Source organism: Oenanthe melanoleuca, chromosome 1A (assembly GCF_029582105.1).
Source record: "Oenanthe melanoleuca isolate GR-GAL-2019-014 chromosome 1A, OMel1.0, whole genome shotgun sequence".
Classification (NCBI taxonomy): Eukaryota; Metazoa; Chordata; class Aves; order Passeriformes; family Muscicapidae; genus Oenanthe; species Oenanthe melanoleuca.
The window spans coordinates 26,128,912-26,153,787 of record NC_079334.1 but is presented as its reverse complement, the minus strand read 5'-3'; the positions used below and the strand labels follow the sequence as shown (position 1 = coordinate 26,153,787).

At 37.2% G+C, this 24,876-nt stretch overlaps 1 protein-coding gene across 2 annotated transcripts in view; it reads right to left on the bottom strand.

Annotated features, from left to right (window-relative positions):
- The window catches only part of ANKS1B (ankyrin repeat and sterile alpha motif domain containing 1B), a 398,734-nt gene extending 376,752 nt beyond the window's left edge, over positions 1 to 21,982 (bottom strand). For both annotated transcript variants that reach the window (XM_056481972.1, XM_056481971.1), the window contains exon 1: positions 21,410 to 21,982. In XM_056481972.1, the coding sequence (XP_056337947.1) occupies positions 21,410 to 21,543 (134 nt within the window). In that variant the 5' untranslated portion in view covers positions 21,544 to 21,982. The remainder of the gene's footprint in view (positions 1 to 21,409) is intronic.
- Positions 21,983 to 24,876: the final 2,894 nt, after the last annotated feature.

Sequence of the window (24,876 nt, the reverse complement as noted above, 5' to 3'; positions counted from 1 at the left end):
ACTCTAGACAGACACTAAATAAATACAAACCACTAGCCCGTACTAAGAGATGTGAGAAGAAACTACAATTTTGGTAGACACTTCTTTTGTCTTCTTGAGAAAATTTTGAGATAAACTGTTGGGATTAAAATATTCTTACTGTATGTTGCAAGAGAGTTTATGTTCCCTTGAGATTTCTCAATTCTTTTGATAATATAAAAAGAAGTATATGTACAGAGTGATTATCTAAAGAATCTGATACCAAGTTCTTCATACTCAGTATTTTTAATATATTTTGTCTTTTAAAATTTGTTTTTCTTCTTTAATATATTTTTGACTTACCAAAATGTTTGTGTTTAACCCATTCCTGAAGATTGTCAAGGTTTTACCATAGTCTAATCCTGTTTTATAAAGTATTTTGCAATAGTTTCCAGTTTTTCAGTATCTGTAAATTTGACTAATGCAATTTTAGCTTCTTCCTCCAAAACGAAAATACTCAGCAGAATCAAACTTTGACATATCTCTAAGGGACAATTTATTTCAAGACACTGAACAAAGGAAACAAACAGGTTAGAGGAATATGGGAGCTCTCAGACCAGACTTTGTTGAGATTAGTTTGGGAGTCAGCCACATTTAAATGCATCTTCCTCTCTTTTTTACTGTTAAAGTAACCTCCTGGCTACTAACTTTAAAATTTGGTAGAATAAGTTATCAATTACAGTGCCTACATTTAAAGTCTCTTATCTATTAACACTTTAATCCATGACAAACATGTTCAAGCTAATGCAATGCTTAATTTTTTTCAACATTAAGGTTTTAAGAATCACAGTATCATTTGATTTACTTAAATCTGATTATATACTTAAATTAAAGATGTTGCATATTCTGTATTACTTTCATTAACCAATTTTATAATTCCCTTTTAAGATGGAACTTAGTTTTACATAAATTATCATTCATTAATTATTAATGCTTTCTGCTCAGGTTCTAGATAATTATTTTTTCCTTCATATTCCAAGTTAAATGATAGTAAAATATTATATTAGACCTAGAGAAAGCAATATTTATTGCCATATTTTTCCTTTCTGAAAACTATACACCATACCAAGGGATGAATTCAGTTCTTCACAGTTCTCTTTAAAGAATAATTCTCAGATATGGCAAAAAATTTCAAGCTAATATTCTTCATAAAATAAAACATCCAGCACATATATAAAAAAATTACTTAGCATGTATTCTGAAATTTGCATTTTTTGGGTGGAGAAATTCTACAAGGTCTTCTCCCATTGTTCATCAATCAAATACTTTGAAAAGGTATCTTTCACAGTGGTCAAAATAGATTTATAAAAGTGTTGAATGTACTGACATTCTGAAACTATTTCTCTACTTGGAATATGTTACCAGTGCAGAAGTTCTAGTGCAGTACAAAGTACCTGCATCATGCATATATGCTGGATGTGAGCAAAACAGTGCTTTCATGACACAGAGGAATTCTCCCATTCACTCTGCAGAGTAACTAATCAAACCAATAAAATGAGCTTCACTTACTGAAGGATTTATTTTTTCATTTTAGATATATGTATATATACATACATATAAATGCCCTTTCTCCCCTTTTCAACCAAAAATATTTTGACTCCAACTTTTCAAGCATTTTCACGCATGATTTTTTTTTGAAAAGTCACTTAAATCTTAAGATTTCTAAAACTATTTCCATATTACTTGATTGCAGCATTCCCTTCATTCTACTATAATAATCAGATTTTCTTTTCATAAACAAGAAGTTTCCTGAGTGTACTATTTACACACTAGTGAACTCTAAGACTCTGTTCATCCTAGCATGCAGAATTAAATAAATCATAGTCTTCTGTACAAACCATGCTAAAAAGCTACTGCCAATCAGTAAAATGCAGACACATATATGTTCTTTCTCTGACTAATTTTTCTTCTTTATGGATAGTGAATTTAACATGTGTTGTAGCAACACTGCCTATCTTATGCATTATCTCCACTCCCCAGTGTAAAATCACATTTTGCTTTGCTTATGATTAAACTGCTTTGTTTAAGTTGAAATTTCACGTCAGACTTCTAAGAAAGGAGCTCTAGAGTAGAAGAAGAAAATAGGGGATGAAGGAAGGAAATCTGTATTAGCATATGAGGGAAATTCACAGGAAATTAAAATAAAATTTAATGAGAAGACAGAAAAGAGGACCAAACTCATACAGGAAAGACATTAATTTGGAGGTGGGGGGGGGGGGGTTTGAAATAATTTAAATAGCTGAGGGAAAGACTGGCAGCATTAGCCTCGCAAGGCTAAAACGAAGAGCTGTGAAAGGACACAAAGAAACACAGGATATTTGGAATAAAGGCTAAAGCAATGAAGACAGTTGGACTGACTAGAAGAGCTGAATTTTCATCAAGTGGTCAGAAACACTCATTAGACATTTTTCCAGAATGCATTTTCCAAAAATGAGTTCCATGATAACTAGGAAATGTCAGCAACACTTTCAACAAAATAACAATGCACACAGCCACTGGCTACCTGTACCAAGCATTCTAGTCAAGCACACAGAGTTCTGTGCAGCACATCCTGAAGTGCCATTTCTCAATGACCTGCATCAGGTTCATCTAGTTAGTGGCTTACAAGCTTCATAAGGCCAAAAGATTATTTCTTTGGCCATGAATACTAAGGGTCTTAACACCATGAGTTGCTATCATGCAGCTGGTTAGTTGTGATGCAAAAATTGAACAGGCTTAATATATCTGAGTTTGATACCACAAACATGATGGAATTGCTAGTTTATCATGGTTGGTTTTTGGGTGCTTTTTTTTACAAAATAGAAAAAGGAAATTGCATATATATATATATATATATAATTATGTAAAAATACTTAAAGAAATCGCACTGAAAATTCAAGAAATAGCACAAATAAGTTATGCATGCATTTTTTTTTTCAAAGCTGCCTCAGCCTGTCTATGTAACTGCTCTAAAGGTAGTTAATGAATCTGTACTGACAGAGCCTGCTAAACGTGAAATTAAACAGAAAGGGACATATATTCTAAATGGACTAGAGTACTGCATGGGAAAAATGAATAAATTTGTATGCAGGGGAGGGCAATATTGACCTAGAGATGCAGACTTTTTGCACCACAGAGGTTTTCTGACAGTAGGAAAGTCTATTAAATCTAACTTTGCAAGAATTATCATCAAACATGTAACTTTCAGAGTACCCACTTCATATTCTGAGTTTTAACTGCACAAGCACTATATGCAGTTGCCCTACTAGACAGAGGAAATTGTGCTTTGCACTTTTAAATGGTTCGTGATGACAAATATTCTGCAAAATTGGAAAGCAGGTTTTAGGTGTTTTGAACCAGGCATCTAAAATTACTCAATGATGTTGACCCTCGTGTCTCAGGGCTTCACATATCCATTTGTAAAGTGGAGTAATAATACCTTGTCATCAAACAAGGTTGTTTCTGAAAATAAATGCATTATACTTGCAGAACTCCACTGTGAAATATGTGAGGAAAAGAATTCTCTTTAGAGAAGCACCTGCAAGCTGTGCATCAAAAGCATAAGCTAACACTTACAATGAGAAAATAAAATACTAAATAACTAAGAGAGCAACATCCCTCTTGTATGATTAAAGTGGACTGAATTTTATCTGAAGAACACCATGTGGTAATGTACAACATTCAGTGATACACACAATATGCCACCAACATGCCACAGTTCATGGGCAAACTATCTGCAGACAAATGTGGGTACACAGACATAGGACTGCCTGCAAAAGCCAGTTTAAATTTAATAGCACTTCTTAGCTAACTGTATGCATTTATAATGCTTCTAAAAGTAACTGAAGTCTGAAGAATTGCAGCCACATTTGCATAACACTGAATCTGAGCTAAGAAATCCCTCTAAATCCAAGCTTGCTCTCTGTAGATCTAGGCTGGGTATCATTGCTCCACACATGTAAATCTAAAGAGAACCACATGCAGATCATTAGATGGCTTTGTGATCCTGGCACAGATAATGTCATTTATAGATAACATTGGTATGTGTTACCTCACCACGCTTTCCAGTATTTCAGGATCTAAGGATCCTAAATTTGCTCTCCCTACTTTCTATGACTCTTTGTCTAGACATAAGATCTTTAAGAAGAAGAGAAAGGATTTGGAAGTGGAGTGCAGTATATGACCTTGATCTCTGTAAGACTTTTTTACTCATTAGCTGATCTATCTCTTTCTCAAGACAATTGCATACTGAGTGTAAAGGACTTCCCTTCTGTACCTTCTCTTTATATCTCTTCTAAATAAATGTTTATTTGTGATTATGGTTTAACTAACAAAATCATGTCTCCTGGTTTTTTATAAACGAGTAAGTCAGCCAGTTACTGTACTTTTCCTCACTCTTTCTGCTTTTTTATTACTTTAATTATCTTATTCCAAAGCAGCCCCATTGTAAATCTAAAGCACTTGAGTGTGAAGTTCTTTTGTTTACAATACATTATAAAAAAGGGCCCATCCAGCACAATCTAGCAATATCACCAAAGCAAATTAAATGTGTGTGATCTAAAACTCCTCTCTTTACTGCCAGAAATCCCTAGTCATACCTTGTTCTTTTTTCACTGTCATCTAAATTATCTCTGAAAACATATCAGACATCCTCATCTTCAGCTCTCTTTTCTGAAGTAGTTTATGTTCTTATCAGGTATTTCTGCATAGGCTTTTTATTTCTTCATGAACTTACATATAATCAGTCAAACCATCCAACAATTCTTTAGGATATTTGCTATCCTTATTATTATGGTAAATCTCAGTCCATAAAAAAGAGTATACAACTCAAGCAGATTTTCATATTCTAAATAAAACATGTCTTCTCTATTTCACAATTTTCCTTTTTAATGTTGGATGGGATTATGGATGATTATTGTCCTGTTTTAGTCTAACCATACCTGCCATTGGCTCATCCTCAGGAACACCAACTTTTTTCTTAAACGAAGACATCAGTTTCTCTCTTTTCAGACTACTTTGTCACTCTATCCTTCCATCTTACTATTTTCAGCTCAATAGGCAATGCTTCCTGATTTGTGTTCTTTTGTTATTTTGCCTCAGGTGATTCTCTTTATGGCTTAAACTGGTGGAGAGAGAGAAGAGAGAGATGCAGCAGGTCAGAAGGGAGTGCAGAGATGTAGTGAAAAAGGGATGAATAGAAACGTAGATTAATGGAGATAGAGTGACCAGTGAGAGAGAGACAGAGGAACAGGCAGAGGGGACAGGTGGGCACAAAAGCCAAGAGAGAGGCATCAGAAGAAAGGGAAAGAAAGAAATGGATATATTTAAAAAAGACTTCTATACTCCAAATTGATGTATTTCAATAATGTTATGTTTTAATGAAGGTATTTTTCTCCAACCAGTTCAGTTAGAAGTAATATATGAATAGTAATTACTTCAGCAGATAAAAATTATTGCACAAATATAAAACTTCACCACAGACATGAATGGATTGATGATACTCATCTGAAAAAGGATCAGTTTTAAATCTTGTTCAGTGCCTAAACAAATCAAAGCTATGACCAAACATGCATAACTGCACAGTTCTGCTAAGTCTATAAAACTATATAATACTTTGTGAAGTTCAAAGTCCTGTAGTTCGAAATCCATGCCACAGGGAAAACTCAGGTCCACTTCAAACAGGGCTAACACTTCTGAACCTACCATCACAGCACTCAAAGACATTTCTTGCTCATTCAAAATGTCACAGAAAAACAACTGAATTGAAAGGTGTGGTTCAGAAAGGTTTCAATACAGTACAAACAGAACACTCCCACATCTTGCAACAAATTGACTTTACAATTCACTAAAGTATTTGACTTTCAAATTATGAGTCTCTCATAATTCCACTTTTCTATGTGAAACTTAAACTAAGAATCATTCTGAAGTGGGTTTTTTTTTTGTGTTGACTTTTAAGTTTTTTAAACAGAAAAGAACAGAATGTGAAACTCAAGGCTTCTGGATTATGATGGGAAGATTAAACTTAAAGTAACCCTGTAGCATCATTCTCTTTCCCAAGCAAGTATTATGACCAATACTGCTTGTATGTTTTGGATTTAAAATCTTTAATCTCTTTCAATATATTTATGTAACTCTGCATAATCTTTGGTCCAGGGAAAAGTACATGCTGGGTAAACCAGTTATTACAGAAGTCTCTTGGGATAAGACCAGACACTTGAACCTGAGTCTCCACATCAGAGGTGAATTACATAGTTATCAACTTAACTACTGTTTTGGGCTCTGTCACACTCCATGACGTTTCTGTGAAACTTAGATCACAACAAGTATCATAAAAGCTACAACAGCTCAACAAGAAAAGCAGGTATTTTTTCATTGAAGCTGTTTTTTGAAAAAATTATTTAAAAAATCATCCACTTTTTACTACCAGCTGCTCTTCAGAGCATTGTGAAACATACATGCACAACTACAGACATACAAATAGACATCTCTACTTCCTTGAAAAAAAAAGGTATTGATTTGGAGGGAAGAGGACATGTACCTCCAACATCATCACATCATTGATACATGCCTCTGAGGAAAGGAACCTGTCTCTTTTCACTGAAGCATAGATCTATAAACTGGACACATAACTAGCTAACTGTGACTGAGCTAATTTCAAGATTTTTCAAGGTTTACTATATAGGAAAGACATAACTCAAATTTATTTGCAAAATGTCTTCAGTATGTTTTCTCCCACTTGCATTATTTTCTGGAGGATGGTGATACCCAGCCCTGTCTCATTAGCATTGAAGTAACATCCCACAACAGAAAAAAAATAAAAGATGTGTGAAGATAAAGTGAGCAATTATTTACATTTAAGTTTTTAAGCTGTAGTGGAAACTACTGACCTACTGAGAAATTGATAGGCTGGCTCACTATTGATAACAGTGAAACACATAAACACAACTTGATAGAGTTTCAATTGGAAAAAAGAGTCTAATGATCAAAGCACTAAAGAATTGGAGATGTGTAATATTTAGAACAGTAACACCCAGTTACACAATATCATAATGTGGTCAGTGTCTAGTTACAAAATACATTGCTGTTAGCCAAAATTAATTTTTTTCATTTGGAATGTGAACCAATGTTTAGGTGTGCAAGTCTTCGGTGTTACGTTAAAGGTAAATGATCCCAGCTTAAGCCTGAGAATCCATTTGAAGGGATACAAGGCAAACTTCTCTTTGCATACTGTAATTGCTTCTCAGAGCATATGCTTACTGACCCAAAAACTTGCTCAAAAAACAACCACTTGAAAATGTTGGAAAAAATGAGATACTGTATTACATATAGCCAATTCAGCACAGCAGCACAGTACCAAATTAGAGACATATTACACTTCAAATGAGAAGTAAATGAGAAGTAAAATTCAGGCTACTTTTCCTTTTCTGACAATTTTTAAGGTGGGTCACAAATCTCTAATCTTAGTCAAACAGGTGCTTGTTTCAAATTTAGCTAAAAACACTTCACATGTTGTCCATGAAAACTAAACTTAAAACATATTTAGAAAGAAACTAATTCTTCAGACATGAATCAAAAGTGGTTTAAATACCAACTTTAAATGAAAAACTACTATTTTAATCATTCATATTATTGTCAAGTTCTTTATGATTAGTTGTGTAATAATGTACCCTAATGGAGTTGCAAAGAGAAAGAGATTTGTCATCAAAATTAGACTATATTTGCCTGCGATGATCTGAATGTTAGGCCGTGTGACTAAAATTGCAGATGATTAGAAGGATGCCCTGAGCAGTGCTAACACAGTCAGGACAGCCTTCTCTGCTGCTCTGGTAAATTTGAGATAGCTCCTGACAACTCCCTATGTGAGTGTCAATTCAATTGTTTTGAAAGGTAGCATCTGCCTTACAGTTACAGTGATAATAAAGCCATCCTTTGCTGAGGTTTGTACGCTTTACCCAAGGTTCATCGATGCCCACTAAGTTTGGTAGTGCAATACTGTGAAATGAAACTGGTATACAGATTGCTTTCTGTGGAGCTGAGCAAGAAAATCCCCAAAAACACAACTTTCCAGGAATATAATGAATTGTCAGTTTTACCAAAAGGTTCATTTTCCTGGGGAAAGCCTCAGCTGTATTCTGGACTTTTCCAAGAATGCCAGAAGACTACAATAATGCATGCTTCATGAGAGTTGCTGGAGCTACTGACAGTGCTACAGCAACTCACAAGTCAAATGAAAGTTATCAAGAGAGATGCACATTACAAGCTGACCTTCTGCAATCACTGCTCTTAATTCCTCTTTAGGAATTGCGACACTCAGAAATGGTGACATCTTGTGCAATTTAACAAAGCCATACTTTCAAAGGAGATTTGGGTAATTAGCTACTATGAAAACTAGCCAAAGTAGTAAACTTTCAAAGAAAGAAGTCTAGACATTCTGGCTCCATCCTTTAAAAAATAATCCTGAGGCCTGCTTTCTTATTCTCGACTGAGTTTTTTTTTAACCCAAGAACACATTTTAACAGCAACACCACAAAAGAACTGAGTTCCTTCCTTCTGCCATTTTTCAGAGACAGTGGGTTTGGTTTTGGCATTTTCCCAAGTAGCTAGGCAAATTCATTCACATGAGCTATGAGTCTCTTGGGCAAAGACTAGGCAACATCCAACCACCTGTATTTTCTTGTCACTCTCTAAATAAATTTATTTGCCACTTCTTAAGTTTTCATCAGTCTTTGAGGAAGGTACTGAAAGTGGACCTCTACCACTTCGTCCAGGAAATTATCATGCCCTAAGCTGCAAATCAGTCCTGTACCTCTGATCTTACATTTCTGATCAGCACTGTGTCTGTTCTTTCAAACTACCCAATGAATTCTGCTATATGTTCAATTTTTCCATGCCATTTCCAGCCTAGTGCCTTCTGCATTCTCCGAAATCATTAACCTAGATATTTTTTTTTTTAATATGGACTCCTTGGCCTTGAGGTGAATATCTGCAGCAAGGTTTTGTTTTTTTTCAAAGCTGGCATAAGTAATCTAAGGATTCTTCACATTGTAAATTTTTGCCACTTTTCAAGCCAGTCATCACAATTATAGTGGGAAAAGAAGGGATGATGATGAGAAAAAATCCTACAAAAACAATATTTAGTTACTGAGGGAAGGGAAAGAAATCTCTTTGTAGCTTACCACCATCATAATTAGCTGATTTATTCCCTGGAGGTTGTCTACTCCAGGCAGCCTAACAAGGAGGATGCTCCCTTGGCATTTTAAAAGGCATAAACTTCTAAACAATCTCACTTGCTTTTTCAAAACTTATTTCCCCAGTCTGTGCCCTGTTACAACCAGCAGAGCTTTAAAGCAAAAGAAGGAGAGCAAACATTGCAGCAGTTCGTGTCATAGCAAAAACTATTCACGCACTGGAAATGCATGATGAGATTTCTGCTGCTTTTACTCCTATTCTGCCATTTATGCCTGTGCAACTCTTTCTTGCTTGAATTACAGAGACATGGATTCTCAGTGCTGAAACTTCTCTCTTTTTTGGTTAAGCAGTACCAACACAGGAAGTACCATGGACTAGGAACAGCTTCTCTTCTGAAGAAACTCATTAGTTCTGGTTCACAGTTTAAGTGGGAAAATGATACACACCCCCTTTATGCCTCAAACTATCTTTCTAGGGCATAAGAGGAAATGGTTCATCACTGGGGAATGACCTTTTTCGTTTCCCACAAGAGAAGAGAACAAAATAACATCTTTCCCCTACACACAGCTCTTTGATTTCATCTTCACACTTTACTTTCAACAACTAAATTTTGATTTTTCTTGCCTTATTTTTGCTGTTTAAGGTAATATAATGGGAATCTTGTTCAAATGAGTATTGTTAGCCACTAAATAGAAAAAAAAGGGAAAAATCATCCTCCAGCATCTTAAATTCTGCACAATGTTTCATAAAGATATTAGACACACATCAGGAGTTGTAATTTTTTGTAAGTTATTAGAAGTATCTCAAATTTCTTTATGTTCTGTTCACCCCCATATGGGTAGTCCATATTTACAATCTCCAAATAAAGATATTTTTCTCTGGAAAAGTAATCTATTTCTTTGGAAATACATACATAACTATATACCAAAAGTGTATTAAAAATTGTTGAGATTGCAAAGGTAAGGATTAAAGATCCAGTGGTAAGTCATCCTACATTAGCCTTAATCACAAGATTTCCTTTTATTGTGCAATGAATGGTGATCAGGTGAAGGCCTATTCCCTAGAATGGGGATGATTGAATAAAAACTTTTCTTTTTGGAAATCAAAGGTATTAAAAGGTGCATTGGTACTTATTAAATCAATTAAACAAGGTAAGAACAGGAACAGCAGTTTAATGCTGCACCACAGAACTGAATTCTATCCATGTCTGTTCTCCAGAAACAAACCTCTGAGTATCTGAACAGATCTTCGTACATTTGAATGTATAAAATGCTACTAAATTTACAGAGAATGTTCTGCACATAATACTTCATTAAGATGTGAAACCCTTGCTGTGAGATGCCATGAATGCTAAAAATTTGCATTGCTTCAAAGACCAATTGAACAAATGCATGGAAGAAAAAAGTCCACTGGAGCTATTTAATACAAAGACAATACATCTGTTGTAGAAAGCTGTTGTAAATTACTAAAAGCTGTGAGAGTACACTGGAGAAGCTGTTACATACTACGTGTTTGCTTTGCCACTACATTCTTCTAAGAATAGGCTCTTAACTCCCAGTCAAAACTGGAGCAGAGTACTTTGCTAGACAGGCATTCATTCTGACCATGAAGAGCCACTCCTGTAATTTTACACTAACTATATTAATCCTGTGAAAAACTGAGCTTTTCATTGGAAACAGAGCTCATTGAAGTCACCAGATGGAAACACCAATTCAACACACACTTCTCACCATAATCTAAGAGTGCTTCAGTCAGCGTTTTTAAGTGCAGATATTAAAAACCCTACTCAGCCACTGAAGTACAGGGACAGTAAACTCATTAATGCTGTAAAGCAGTCCAATACCACAGTCACAAACATCACCAGAAAAAAAGGGGAAAATTTAATCATTCTTTTTCCAGAGAAGAGTTTGAATTGTGTGCAGAAAATGAGGCTCAGGGCTAAACACTGAGTAGAAAGTTAAAAATGCTGAGTAACTGCTTATTTAACGAGCACTGTCTACCCTGGGCCACAGGAAAAGAGGAGGAAAAAGAGAGGAAAAGACTACAGATTGTGTCATTAAAAAAAAACATGTAATGCCTGCATTCAGTGGGATACATAAAAACTTCACTGGCAACCTTAATTTTATCATTCATAAAAAAAGCAAACTAAAACTCCTGAAATTTCACCCTGTAGTGTCATCTTGGCAAAACTTTACTAGATGATTTATCACAACCACTTCTTCCATTTAAACTAATGGCATGACTGGTGGCCCTTTATTAACCACTATTAGAGCAATTTATTTTACCACTATAAGAAAAGGAGACAGTTTTCAAATTCATTTCACAAATATAGCAAGGAAATATGAAAATGTCAAGCTTTGAATGAAAACTATATTTCAGTGCATGTACATTTTCTTTCAATTCTGCTGAATAAATTTTACTTTATTCTGCCATATTCCTCATAGCTCATCTCATAAACTTCTCTCACTGTCCTCAGCACTGCTGCCATGGTCAGTCTCAGTTCTTACTCCTAATCCCAATTCTTTTACTCATTTCCTTTACCAACCATTTCTAGCACTCCAGCCTTTCAGAGTTTTACATACAGCCTGCTTGCCAAACCACTCCAAATACCTTGATTCAGGTCTCTGCCTGTCTTCTACCCTCATCTCCTCACCTGAACATATGCCTATTCCATACCTTCAGAGGCTTCATTTTCTGCTTGTGACAACTCCCTCTGAAATCAAGACTTACATAGTCTACATGAAAATAGAAATCGAGGGGATAGATTTAACTGTTGTGACAAGCAAACAACAGATTTGTAACGTGTACGTATATTACATGCCTTATGCTTTATTTCCACAAATGATTTATTTGGTTCTCTGAAGCATTACTTTGTGCACATTATGTGAGAAGATCCCTGGCAAATCTACCACTTGGTTATGCAAGATACTGCTCTGCAATAAATGTGCACAAAACAGGAAGGAGGGTGATTGCAAATCACTTATGAGCATATTTTGACAAATTAACTATTAACAGATGACAAGAAGGACACGGAAGTGGATAAATAATTACTTGAGAAAGCTGAAAATAAGTGCAAATTATGTTTTTAAGAAACCTTACCAACGACTTAATTGAGATTCTGGGGTCAAACTGCTAATATGAATATGCTAGGAATGTTAATTTGCAAAAAAAATAACCTAGATATTCACTATTCATATTGAGTGACATCTAAAAAATAGAAAACAATGACCCTGACAAGTCAGTAAGTAAACACAAAAGACATTAAACTCAAGGATCATTCTCAGAATACCATTACATACAATCCTGGAAAGTTTTATCATGAAGGTTTAAAATTCAAGCAATATGCAGTGGGAAAATATCTAGTCCAAAAAGATAGTCCCAATTCTGATTCATAAAACTCTTGTTTTTTCTCACTCTCTCTAAAAGGCATCTAACTCCTGGACACTTCTCATACTGTGACAGTGAGAATATTTAACAACTTATCCTATTTTAGCACTTGTCCAGCTATGAAGGATTAGGAGAAAATCCACACACCAATCACATGATTCTTATAGGAAAAGGAAGTTACTAATGTGTAAACTCAAAGACTAAATGTGAACTTTGTGGTTTCATAATGACTAACATATCAGAAAAAGTACAACACAAAAAACTGTCCAACTCCAGCACAAGAGCCTGTGGTGGTATAAGAGGCTATTCACTCCCAGCTGAAGGACTATATAATGTTTTTGCCTGAATTTCATTAGGCTCCAATGAGCCCATTTCTCAGGCCTGTCCAGGTCCCTCCTTACAGCAATTCTTCATATGAATGTTTTTTCTGCAGTTTAGTGTCATCTACAAACTTGCTACACATGATACACTGCAATCAATACTGGCCCTTGGATCCTGAGGAAACCCTCCAGCAGATACCAGCAGCTTGGATTTTGTACAGTCCAACCAAGTTACAACCCATTTTATTATCCTCCTATCAGACCATAGCTCATCATTTTTACTGAGAATGCTCTGAGGTAAAATATCATGGTTTCCCCCCTGTCCACAGATGCAGTTTTCACATCATAGAAAGCAATTAAGGTTGGTCAGGCATGATTCAAGCTTAGAAAATCCATGCTGGTTGCTCTCAGTTGTATTCTTATTTTTGTGAGAGCAGAAGTAACATCCATGAGGATATGCTCTGGAACTTTTTCTAGAACTTAGGATAGACTGATGAGCCAGGTAACCCCTGAACCTCCTTTTTGCTCTTCCTGAACACAGGCATGACATTTTCCTTTTTCAGTCATCAGAAACTTCCCACGTTTGACACAATCCCCCCAAAATTAACAGTAATATTGGTTCCTTGAATGTAAATGTTCCCCTGATCTTCCTCTACTGTGAGGACTGTTTTGAAAGCTGGCAAGTCAAACTTTACAGCCAAATAATCAAAGCAGAAAAGGCGAATTGTTGCCTTTTCCATGAGCTTTGTCACTTGGTCTGCCCCACCAAGCACTGAGTCCGTATTTTCCTCTGATGTCAATGTATTTACTTTTGCCCTTTGTATCTTCACAAGTTTCAACTCCAGCTAATCTTTTCCAATTTATTTCTTGTACACTTGGAGCATTTTCAATAAACCTCATGTGATATATCATGCATTTTAAGCAATTTTCATGTTCTCTAACTTCAACCATCCAGAATTCTGCCTCTTGGACAGTTAATCTACTGATTATTGATCAGTACCTACTGTCTGAATTAATCCAAACCAGCTATACAACACAGAAAGAAAGAAATTCTACCCAAATTTACCTTCAATCTACCTATAAAGGTGGTCATTTTTAATATAGTCTACATATGCTTTCAATTACAATTGTCTTCCTATTCTTCAAAGTTTACTTAGAAAAATATTTAAATTAGGGATGTGTTTCATCTTGAAAAAAAAAATCATTCAGTACCCACTCTGGGGTGAGCACAGTCACTCTCTATTGCCCCCTAACTGACTAGATCTCCATTGACTGTAATAGGAACTTGGACACTTAGCACTGACATTAACACCTATAGAAACATAGCTGCCACGGGCTGTTTTAAAGAGGAACTAAATTGCTCTCAAGATGTAATTTTGAACATTTTTTCTCTGCTTTAGAAAATGTATGTGCAATACATAGGGAACAGTGTAAATTATTATAATAAAAGCATAATCTTGTGGAATTAAATCTCACAAAACCTTTCTTACCGTAGATAACTGTACATTATTAGAAATTCATAGATGTTAAGTGAGGTGCAGAACAGTTGCATCACTTCCTAATGCAAAGTAATCATACTGAAAATATTGTCATACTGAAAATATTAGGAAAAAGTAATTAAAAATATTAAAAAGTCTTCCAATAAAGGCTAGAACATTAAAAAAACCAAAGAAATTTATTTCCTACTTCCCAAAAGGGTTCAAGTACATGAAAATGTCATATCAGTAGGCAGAAATTAACACTACTTACTATGCCTTACACTTAACATTAAAAGCTGTCAATACATTTTACTTTGAAGTATTAGTACAGGATTAGGATGTGTACTCTAACTGCAAGTGGCCAGCAGAGAAATTCCATGGCAGAAGGGAATTCCAGCTGTGGAACTCTTGTATCTGTCACGTCCCCAGATGAGCAAACTAGCCTTGCTGAAGAAAAGGCACTGTAACTGCACTCCACATTACACTGTCCCTTTCAGATTATATACCAGTAGCATAAATTAAAACAGTTTATAGGGTGCTTTAACTAGTGCCTTTGTCAGGAAAATTTTTAAAAATAGCCTAGTGCTGCAAGCACTCCTTAGTAGCTCTTCCATGAATACTCATACAAACTGAAATTGAAGAAAATGAAATAATCTACCTGTAAAGTTTTGGAAACATGGCTATGTCCTGGATCCCTACTGCAGTGACTGTGAAAACACTTAAAATCATTTGTATTTGTATTGCAAACACAAAATGTATTTGCTCTTTAAAACATTTCCAAACTTCATAAGATAGCAGACCTTTCAGATAACATCATTCTTCATTCCCTTTCGTTTACTTGCCCTCTCAGTTCTACTATAACATTACTACTCAAAAAGAGAAATGTCATGTCAATGTCAAAAATTTACAAAGAAGCATTAATTCTACTGAATTACCAAACCTCTAAAATTATGAATGTTAGGTAAGAGGGGAAACATGGTGGTGATCACAACAAATTTATAGGGTCTGTGGAATTAGACACTAGCCATCTAGTGGCTAAGAATTCTACAAGAACTCTAAAAGTATTGTTTTAAGTTACAGTCACTTCAGCCTTCTGAAGGTTTTTCCTTACCTTCTCCTTATAATATGTTTGTCAAATATCCCTTACTAGTCTGCCTGGCTCCCTCATAAACTCCATCAATCCTCCCAGTACAGCTACCATATCTTGATCCTATCCATGGGCAGATAACGTTACCTTGGTAGACTTTACACTAGATCTTGCTGGTCATTTTTTGCATTTAGTCTGACATTTTAGAAAAATAATAGAATATACCCTTGACCAATATTCAGAAAACTATTTCTGGAGTAAGGAGAAGTGAGAGGTTTATCCATAGAGTTTAGCTACAAAACTTCAATCTGGGATCATACTGAACTCCTAGGGAAGATTTATTACACAGACTTTGGGAATTGCCTTGCCCTTAATCATCTATCAGATGTCCTGGATATTGTTATATTGCTACCTTTACATATTATAAATATTTCCAACTAGAGAGGAAATCTAGAGTTCAATAGATATATAGAGAGAGAGCTCAATAGATAAAATGTTGTCTGAACTTTGATTGAAACCATTTATCAAAAACAAGAATAAAAATAAGTCTGAGAAGGATAGAAGATAACGAAATGAAGGAAGGCTAAGAGAAGCTCATACATTTGAAAGGGCAAACAAACAGAGTCAAGGCAGCAATCAGCTACCACTAACACCAATGTTGTCCTGAGTATTAGTTTGCATTTTATACTGAAAGGCAGAAAGAAGAAAGATTAAATATGTCCTCAAACAATTAGATTACCTACAGTAACAGGATAGAGAGGGTAATTGGGAAATCTGGGAATGCTGGTCTCTGCTTAGGAGACAGTATGGTACAAACCCCTTCTTTAATTAAAAACAGTATAACTAAAATTAGAACTAAATATGGACTAACTGGATGCCCCATTGAATGATATAATAAATACTTCCATTTTATTATCTGTGCTTGTTGTCTGAAATAAATACCTTGTACCTTTGTGAGCTCAGAACTCCAGTACTGCAAGCCTCGCATAATACAACCTCCTTATAAAAGAATTTGAAAAGCTCCCCTTACTTGAAACAATGCTAGTTGTAACAATACACAGAAGTGGTCCCCTTATTCTTGTTAAGTTGATCCATTTGTTATTTAAATTATAACATGAAGAAACTTTAAAACTGTTAACTAAAGCTTCACAAAGTATTTCAACATTTTAAATACTTCCTGCTCTACAAGGAGCTCCAAGTGTGATCTGGTTTTGCAAAGGAAGCTGAATGAATCAGAGGGCTCTGCACAAGGACAGAAGAGGATCTGTGTGGTTTTCAGCACGCACTGAGGCCATCAGGCTAAACTGTGGCTTTGCTGCAAGCAAGACACTGCTCTGAGAAACAGATGAGGAAACAGATTGCAACTCGCAGACTGACAATCTGCTTGCCGTGTTTCTTACACTTTGAGGAGAAATGACTTGGGCCAGGCCTACACGGCGTAGCTGCGCTAAGCACGGCTCAGCAGAGAGCGACGCAAAGAGCGGAGCCATTCCCTGCCACAGTGCCAAGAGTGGAAGGGAAATACCAGCTCCAGGCTGCCTGCTCCACCCTCTCATGCTGGGTAATGGCAGCAGCCAACAAAGAGCAAAAAAGGGCCACTTCAACCCTCCCTGCTACTCTTGCCAGTTCATATTAATTAATATTCAATCCCACAGTCCCGTTCAAAATCCAAAGCTCTTTTAACAGTTTAAAAATGCTAAAAATTAGCACATAAGCAAAAACTATCCATTCCTGCTACTAACATAGAACAAACAGGCATGTGCATGGCTACATGTGGCAAAATGAAGTAAGGTCTCCTAGATACATTAAAACCTTCATAGTCATTTTTCCTAAACTCTTTGAAAGGAACAAAGGCTGTCTCTATCCAACAATGAAAAACTGGTTGGTCAATTAAAACATGTCATGTATACAGAGATAATAAAATTAAGTAAATTCAAAATACTACGTTTGTTAGAAACACTTTGCTCTTTCTATATGTTAATTCCTTTAATAAGCATTTAAGAACTTGGGATACAGATCTCTCATAACAGAATGTTATGATAACAGAATGATAGAATGATACATTCTGTTATTCTGTTCTCTCAACTGTGGGATTTTACTGTCAAGTTTTTGTGTTTACACTGAATATAAGTGCGGGAATAATATAAGAGCCAGTGAAATCACATAAAAATATGTGAAAATTCTATTTGCAATCTAGAAAAAATAAATCCCTAATTCTAAACCTACGACACAACACCTTTTTTTTTTTTTTTTTTTTTTTTTAAGATGAAACATGTTTAATATATTAATGTATGACAATTCCAGGCAGTGGAATCCACAAAGAAACAGAAAAAATAAATTTAGACTTAAGTCTTCTAAACTTTGACTGTTTTGTGAAGTGTCTCAAAATAGCCTTGCTTCATTGTAAAGAAAAGACCCCACCCTGCACTAATGTTTGGGTTTGGAGACCTCAGGTAAAACATGTAACACAGCTTTGGATGTCCTACTATATCACATCTGGAATTTAGATGTGTCTCCAGAATTCCTAGTTCTTTGTAAAAATCCACCAGTCCATTCAGAAATCACCTGGGCACCTAAAATACCAGCAAGTACCCAAGTTTAAGCAACTAAATCACATCAGGTGTTTACAGAGGATACTTGCTCTAATATTTGCAATGCCTCATGCTGATCTTTGCACCTGAGGAATTCAGAACTCACCTTCACTATATTGAGCCACAATCTTTATAAAAAAGAGCAAACTGTGGAGATTGAGGCAGGAGGCACTGCCCAGAGCAGCCTTCCAAAGCTTCTCCTGAGCTGAAATGACTTACAGAGTCCACACAGTAAAACATCACTGATTTGTTGTCATTTTTTTAGATAAACCAATTTGGGCATGAGGTATAGGCAGCAAATATTACCGATATCTGGGTGTATATGAGGTCTTAATTAAGCATACATCATTTTTATGCACTTTGCAGGTACTCTAAGCACAAGTTTAAATTCTTGCAGGAATTCATTCATACATTTCTATGTGTGCTTAAATAGCCTCCCAGAACAGAGCTGTTTTCCTGAACTGTTGTCATAATTTAATGACTTAGGAGTTAGAAGTCAGGACTTTAAAAATTATATAATGTACTATGCAATTAGCATCAACAAATAGGTCCAGCTATAGAATATCCATACAAAAGTTTGCCCTATTTTCCCCCCCAAGTACCATAAAACACACTAACAGTTAAGAAAAAAAGCTGTTATAAAAATGTAAATAGGACATCAGAGCTCAGATCATTTGTTCATTGGTTCAGATAACAATCAATGTGTATTTGTCAATTTATGAATATTAAGTTTCATTCACAGGGCCACCAAAAAAAGGTATCTAGCCATAGAGAGTTCAGCCACATCAACTGAGCTGTCTCCAGCACTTTGAAGAAATCCAAAGGGGCAGTGTAGTCCTACTACCTACACCAACACATCAGGCACAGTATTAGTTCATATACATGCTGAAAGAGTTGGACTTTTTTCAACCTAACACTAGAAACAGCACTGCCAAAAGGAGAAAGAAAGAGCAAGATGGACCTTTCTCACTACAGAGGGACACTTACAGTCCTGGGACACCATTTTAGAAATGGAGCAATAATTATGATCAACAAAACAGCAGTTTATTATTCCAATAAACTGTATAGAAAAATACCAATATAGCTCTACTAGTAAACTTCTTCAGGTTTTCTATTTTAAAAAAATCTTTGAATCCCCCTCAAATTCAAACTTTTACACTGTACAAGTATGCTCTTCTACAACTTTGCTATTTTCAGTAAGTGTTGATTTCCCAAACAGGATCGGGATGATCATATGACTCTCATATTGTTTCCATGTTTCTGTACCAAGATAGATCCAACCTTAATCTTGCATGTCATTCTGCACTTATTCCATAATTAATTACATCAGGGAATTAGATCATGGAACATCTCAGAAAAAAAAAAAAGAAAAAAGCTACATCAAAATATCTATTGCATAAATTCTTTCTAGAAAAACATTTACTGTATGCATAATAGTTTCTGCTTTGAGCATTCCTCCAAAAAGTCTTATTTTCCATAGTGTGTTAGATTATGAATATTTAAACATCAAACCATTACTGAATTCTTTCTAAATTAGAAAAATGTTTCATCATACAGCTGGACGCATGATACAGCTGAAAGTTCACTCTTGATTTTTGAAGTTGTGTTTACAGAAGCCATAGACATTCTTGTTAACATTAGTAAGAAATGCCATAAATTAAACAGTGTATGTTTTACTATGCTTTACTTCTCTTCAAGCTAAGTGCACTTCCAGGAAATTAAAGAAACCAGTTGACTTTACAACCTAAAATTCCACAATCCTGAGTAGCAAACAAGGACTGCGATGACCTATGTGTATAAACAAAACACATGGTTCATGTGTCCTGTGTACTCAACATACAACAGTGCTGTTTAATAAAGGAAGGGAAGCACAAGGAAATACACCCCTCTGGATATACAGAATTCACGATATACAACGTGAAATTAACAGTGAATACAACAAGAAATTAACAGCAAGAATACAGCACGTGGCAACACACCCTGGAGAAAGCCACTACACAAACCATGCGTTAGAACTAGATTATAAATGGCTAGTCATTGTACCTAAGTGAACTTACTTCTGCACTTAGAAAAGTGGGTATCATATTTCAAATCCAACTGACTATCTGGCACATTTCTTCCTAAGCAGCCTATTCGAGCACAGTACAAAAAGCAATCACATGGTGTGTTTTGATTTTGGTCAATGGGCTAGTAATTCAACAGTGGTGCAATAGCTAATTGGACTGGGGCACCACAGAACTTTAGCAAACTATGAATACCTGAATTGTTGTTGTTTACAGCACTAAACCTTGCTTTAAAATAGTAAGATTTTATAATAGAGTTTAAACAGTATAATTTGGAGAGTTAACATTAAATTTTCCCTGATAGGGAACTTGGAAATAATATAAATACCTTGACAAGAAGGCATTGGCAACAGAATCACAAATATATTTTCATTTAATCAATTTCCATTGTGCTAGGCCTTTTCTTTCTCTAACAAACAAAAAGCCAAACCAAACCCCCAATTTATTCAAGTTCTAGGTCAACAGTGTTTCATTTCATTTTGTCTTCTTTTGCTATGCCTAGTTTAGTGTTGAACACTAGCAGTGGACTGTGTTCTGCAGACCTTCTCTGCTCTGGATACAGTCAAATGCCATAAATGATTGTGACAATGCTCTGACTCAAGAGCATGATGAAACTTACGATCAAAGCTATGCCGTAGATCGCAGGAGACACAACTAATGACTGAAGTTCAGCCCAATCACCCAACATGGCCAGTAACCCAGTTTCACTCCACTAAATCCAGGTACCTTGAAAGTAATGCTGCTCTTACCTAACGTTCCCTAAGTTTTACACCTCCTCTGCCTCGATGATCTCCCACAAGAAAGATTCCCTTTCTTTGTTTTGTAGGCTTATTATGATGGGCATACCTAATTTCTTCTGCAAGCTATGGGTGAGGGTATGGGGTGAAGCTATGTCTTTTTACACAGAATTCCACGATGCAATGCCTTGTCTGTGATAAACACTTCCATCCGTGATTAAAGTAGCAATCTGAAGATGGAAATATCAAATGAAGGGTAATTAATACATTGTATGTATTAGCCCAGCAGTCAAAACATAAGTTCTGCACCACAGCTAGTAACAGAATGAACAAGGATCCTGCAGACGCATTGAAGGCAGGAAATTCACTACCACTATATTAATAAAATGACTGCCTGTGACTTTAAACCCTGGCATGCTTGTACTTGGCGAGAGAGTGAACGATTTATTGTTACTATGAAGGATGCGGGAATGGAAATGAAGATGAGAGGGGTGATGATAATGATTATAGGGAAGAACAGGTTAATATCCCCAACGTTTGATGGGGAATGATGTCCCTACCTCAATAAGCTGGATAAGGGAATAGCTCCAGATCCACTGCCCAGGATCCCTCCTTTCCTCCCAGAGAGGAGTTTCTCCACCAGAGCCACATTCCCAGTGCGAGCGGCTTCCAGCAGTTCCTGGTCCTTCCCCATGGTCGGGAACCAAGCAACCCCCACGGGAGAGCTGCACCCCGGGTGACAGCGGCCCCCTCCCCGCACAGAACGGTCTCCCCTGCCCAGACCCTGCCTCAGAGCAGAGCACAGCACAGATTCCTGCAGTCCCTTCCAGACCAGCAGGAGCAGCAGCAGGAGGGAGGAGGAGAATCACCTCCTCCTAGTTTCACTGGATCATTTCTGGGTGGAGTGTGGAAGAAGGGGGGAGGGAGGGAGAGAGGGAGGACGAGGCCAATAAAGAACCTCCCCCCCCCTCACTCCCATGCACGCACAGCCCCGGCCGGGAGGATGGTTCGGGGAGCGGGCGGGCCGGCGGGGATAACGACCCTCACGGACAGACGGACGGACGGACGGAAGCGGGGAGGAGCGGGCGCAGGGAGGGAGGAGGAGGCGCAGCCCTGCCGTGCCAGGCCCGTTGCTGAGGAGACGCGGCTGGCGCGCTCCCAGTGGCTGCCCGGGCGCGGCGCCCCCTCGGCCCGCCCCGGCCTCCGCCGCCCCGGCCCGGCCCCGGCCCCGGCCCGCCCCGCGCTCACTGCGGAGCCGGCAGCGCCGCCCGCCCGCCAGGTGCGCCGGCCGCGCCCCCCGCGGCGGCTGCGGGCCTGAGGGCAGCGCCGGGCCGGGGCGGCTGCCGCGGGGAGCAGGGGCTGAGGGAGCGGAGGGCGGGCGGGGCTCGGCCCGTGTCACCGTGCGCGGCCGGAGTCCCCCCGTGCGGGCACAGCGCCGGGAGCGCAGCGGGCGGAGAGCCAAAGCCGGCCCGCCCAGCGCAGGACCGGCCGGACTGCCCGCACCTGCCGCTCGCCGCGGTCGCGGCTTCTCCGCGCTTCCAGGGATGGGAGGTATAACAGTATATTCGGTACCAAATCCAAGCCCTGCTGGAGCTCCTCGTTCTGGTACAGAGACCTTTTAAATTGTGTGACTTTTCCGGACACTGGAATTAATCATCCTTCATGGATTTTGAGTTCTTACAAGCAATGTTGAGAATACTCAGTGCTGGCCAGCTCATAGACACATCCTTGACAAATGCACCGTTTGATACTGTGCATATGAGAGAATTAAATTATAACCCCGTATTCCTGTTTTAGTTTAGTAATCGGTTTAGGTAGGACCATAGGCCAATAAGTAGTGATCCCTCACCCCATTGGGATCAGTGGCACTCTCCTCTTGTGTTCACAAGAAGCAATGGGAGCAATGGCAAAATAACATTGCAGAAAAACATTGTGTTAGGCAGGATTCTAATGTTGTGTTTTCAGAGAGTGTTTATCACACAAAACCTATGGTACATTTAAGGTAGTGGAAAGATCCTTGTTGATTTCACAAATTATTTGTTTTAGTCCATGTCAGTAACAGTTCTACGGATGTTTTTGTGTTTCTATTAGCTAATGAGGCAATTCTAGTATCTTAAAAATTGATAGAAATTTCATTCTGGGGTCTGATTTTTCTCTTACAAAAAAAATAAACTCCAAACAATCTTTATGGAGACCTATCATTTCAATAAAGTCATCCACAGAAACAAAACAGTTTATTTTAGCTAGAAAATGTAATTTACATAGTTTGTCATTTTCAGGATGTAAAATCATATCTTCTCCAATATTTTCAGCCAGACATAGAATTGAGCACATGCATAAAATTATTAAGGACTCTGTAACTACAGCTTTTCTTACTGAAAGAGTCTGTTATAAATAGCAAATTTAAGGCCTGATTCTGTGATCACGAGGGTTTCATTGTGGTTTAAGTATGTAAATGTATAATCACATGAATTGGGATGTATAGTTTAAGTTCTTAGTCACAGCAGAGTCACAGTGGAAAACTGTAATTTAAAGCCAGACTAAAAAGTTGTATCTTGTTGCCAGCCACTTGGGCATTAACTAGTTCCACAGAAGTTAGCCATAAACTCAGAGCACCCTTCATTCTGAATTCTTGTTAAGGTTGCCATAATTTCCCTGTATTCCTGCCTTGGTTTTGATTTTGTACGCAATCACATGCATTGCCTGATAAACACCTTGTCACATGTATCCTCTGCGTGCTCTGCATGAAGAGATTCCTTCGAGTTTGCTGAGAGCCTCTGAAGAGGCAGAGTGTGTGCATAAACCTGCACATTTGTGGAAAAATTAGATTAGAAGCAGATACTAAGGAAAATCTCGGGTTTTCAAGAATTGGTATTGTTTATGTGGATGGATCAGCAGATGGCAAATATGACTCAGTATAAATGTTACATAATTCTTCTAGGGAAAATAAAATCTCAAGACTGTGCTCTAATTGAAATGATCGTCCAGAAAGCTACTGAAGAACAGTATGGAGAATCAGCATTGAAATATCAATGGAGCAGATGTATGCAGTAGCCACAAATCCAGAAAGATTTTATGAATGTAGCAAGGCTCAAAACCCCAGTGCCCAAAAAAAAACTGTGAAGGCCAAATAGAAGATTTAGTTTCATTAACAAATGTGGTAGGACAGAATAATTCTGTTAATTTGAAAGGTAAAAAGGAATGTAAGCAATTTAATGGAAGGGTTAAATGTGGATAAATTCTAAGGAGAATTGAGAACGTGGGCTGGTCTGTTTCCAGCAATGAAATCGACAGTGGACAGTAGTAAGAAAAACAAAGTATCTGCACTGAGTTGATGGTCAAAAACCCATTCATTAGATTGACTCTTTTGTGTTTTTAAATGTCTTATGTTTTTTTCTCCTGTAATATCAGGACAACAATGTGGAGTGTTAAAGGTTGTGTATGTATGATAAATAAGTGAATAAGACATAGAATGTAGAAACATAACTGTATAATTTGCAGTAGTTACAGATGAGAAAAATAATTTGTGAAACAGCAGAGATTTCTTTCAAAACATTGTATGCTTTTTGAGTAGTGATGTTCCATATCACAGCAGAATTTTGATTCTATGATTTTAGTATTTGTGAAGACATTTTAAGTTATGACCACTGCAGCTGTCAGTGTCTAAGTGGCATCACACCTTCAATCTCAAAATTTCTCTCAACACAACATATGCTTTACCTTCTGTTTTCTTCCATTTTCTAAAACACCAGAAAGAGCCCTTAGCCTACCTAGAAATTCTTTAACTGGTTTGTCGTGTGAAAGGACTAGAAGTGACTGTAAAAAGCAGGGAGTTTCCTTACTGTTTTTACAATACAACTATCACTTGGCTTTGTTCTCATATCAGGGTGACAACTTCTTCATTTCTTCCTCCTGCAGCCTCTCTGAATTAAAGGTAAATTAAATGGGTGCTTTCAAACATTCTATGACTTCTCCCTCTCTATTTTCAAGCAGAAACGTGGAAGGGAATATGAAAAACAGCTGCAAG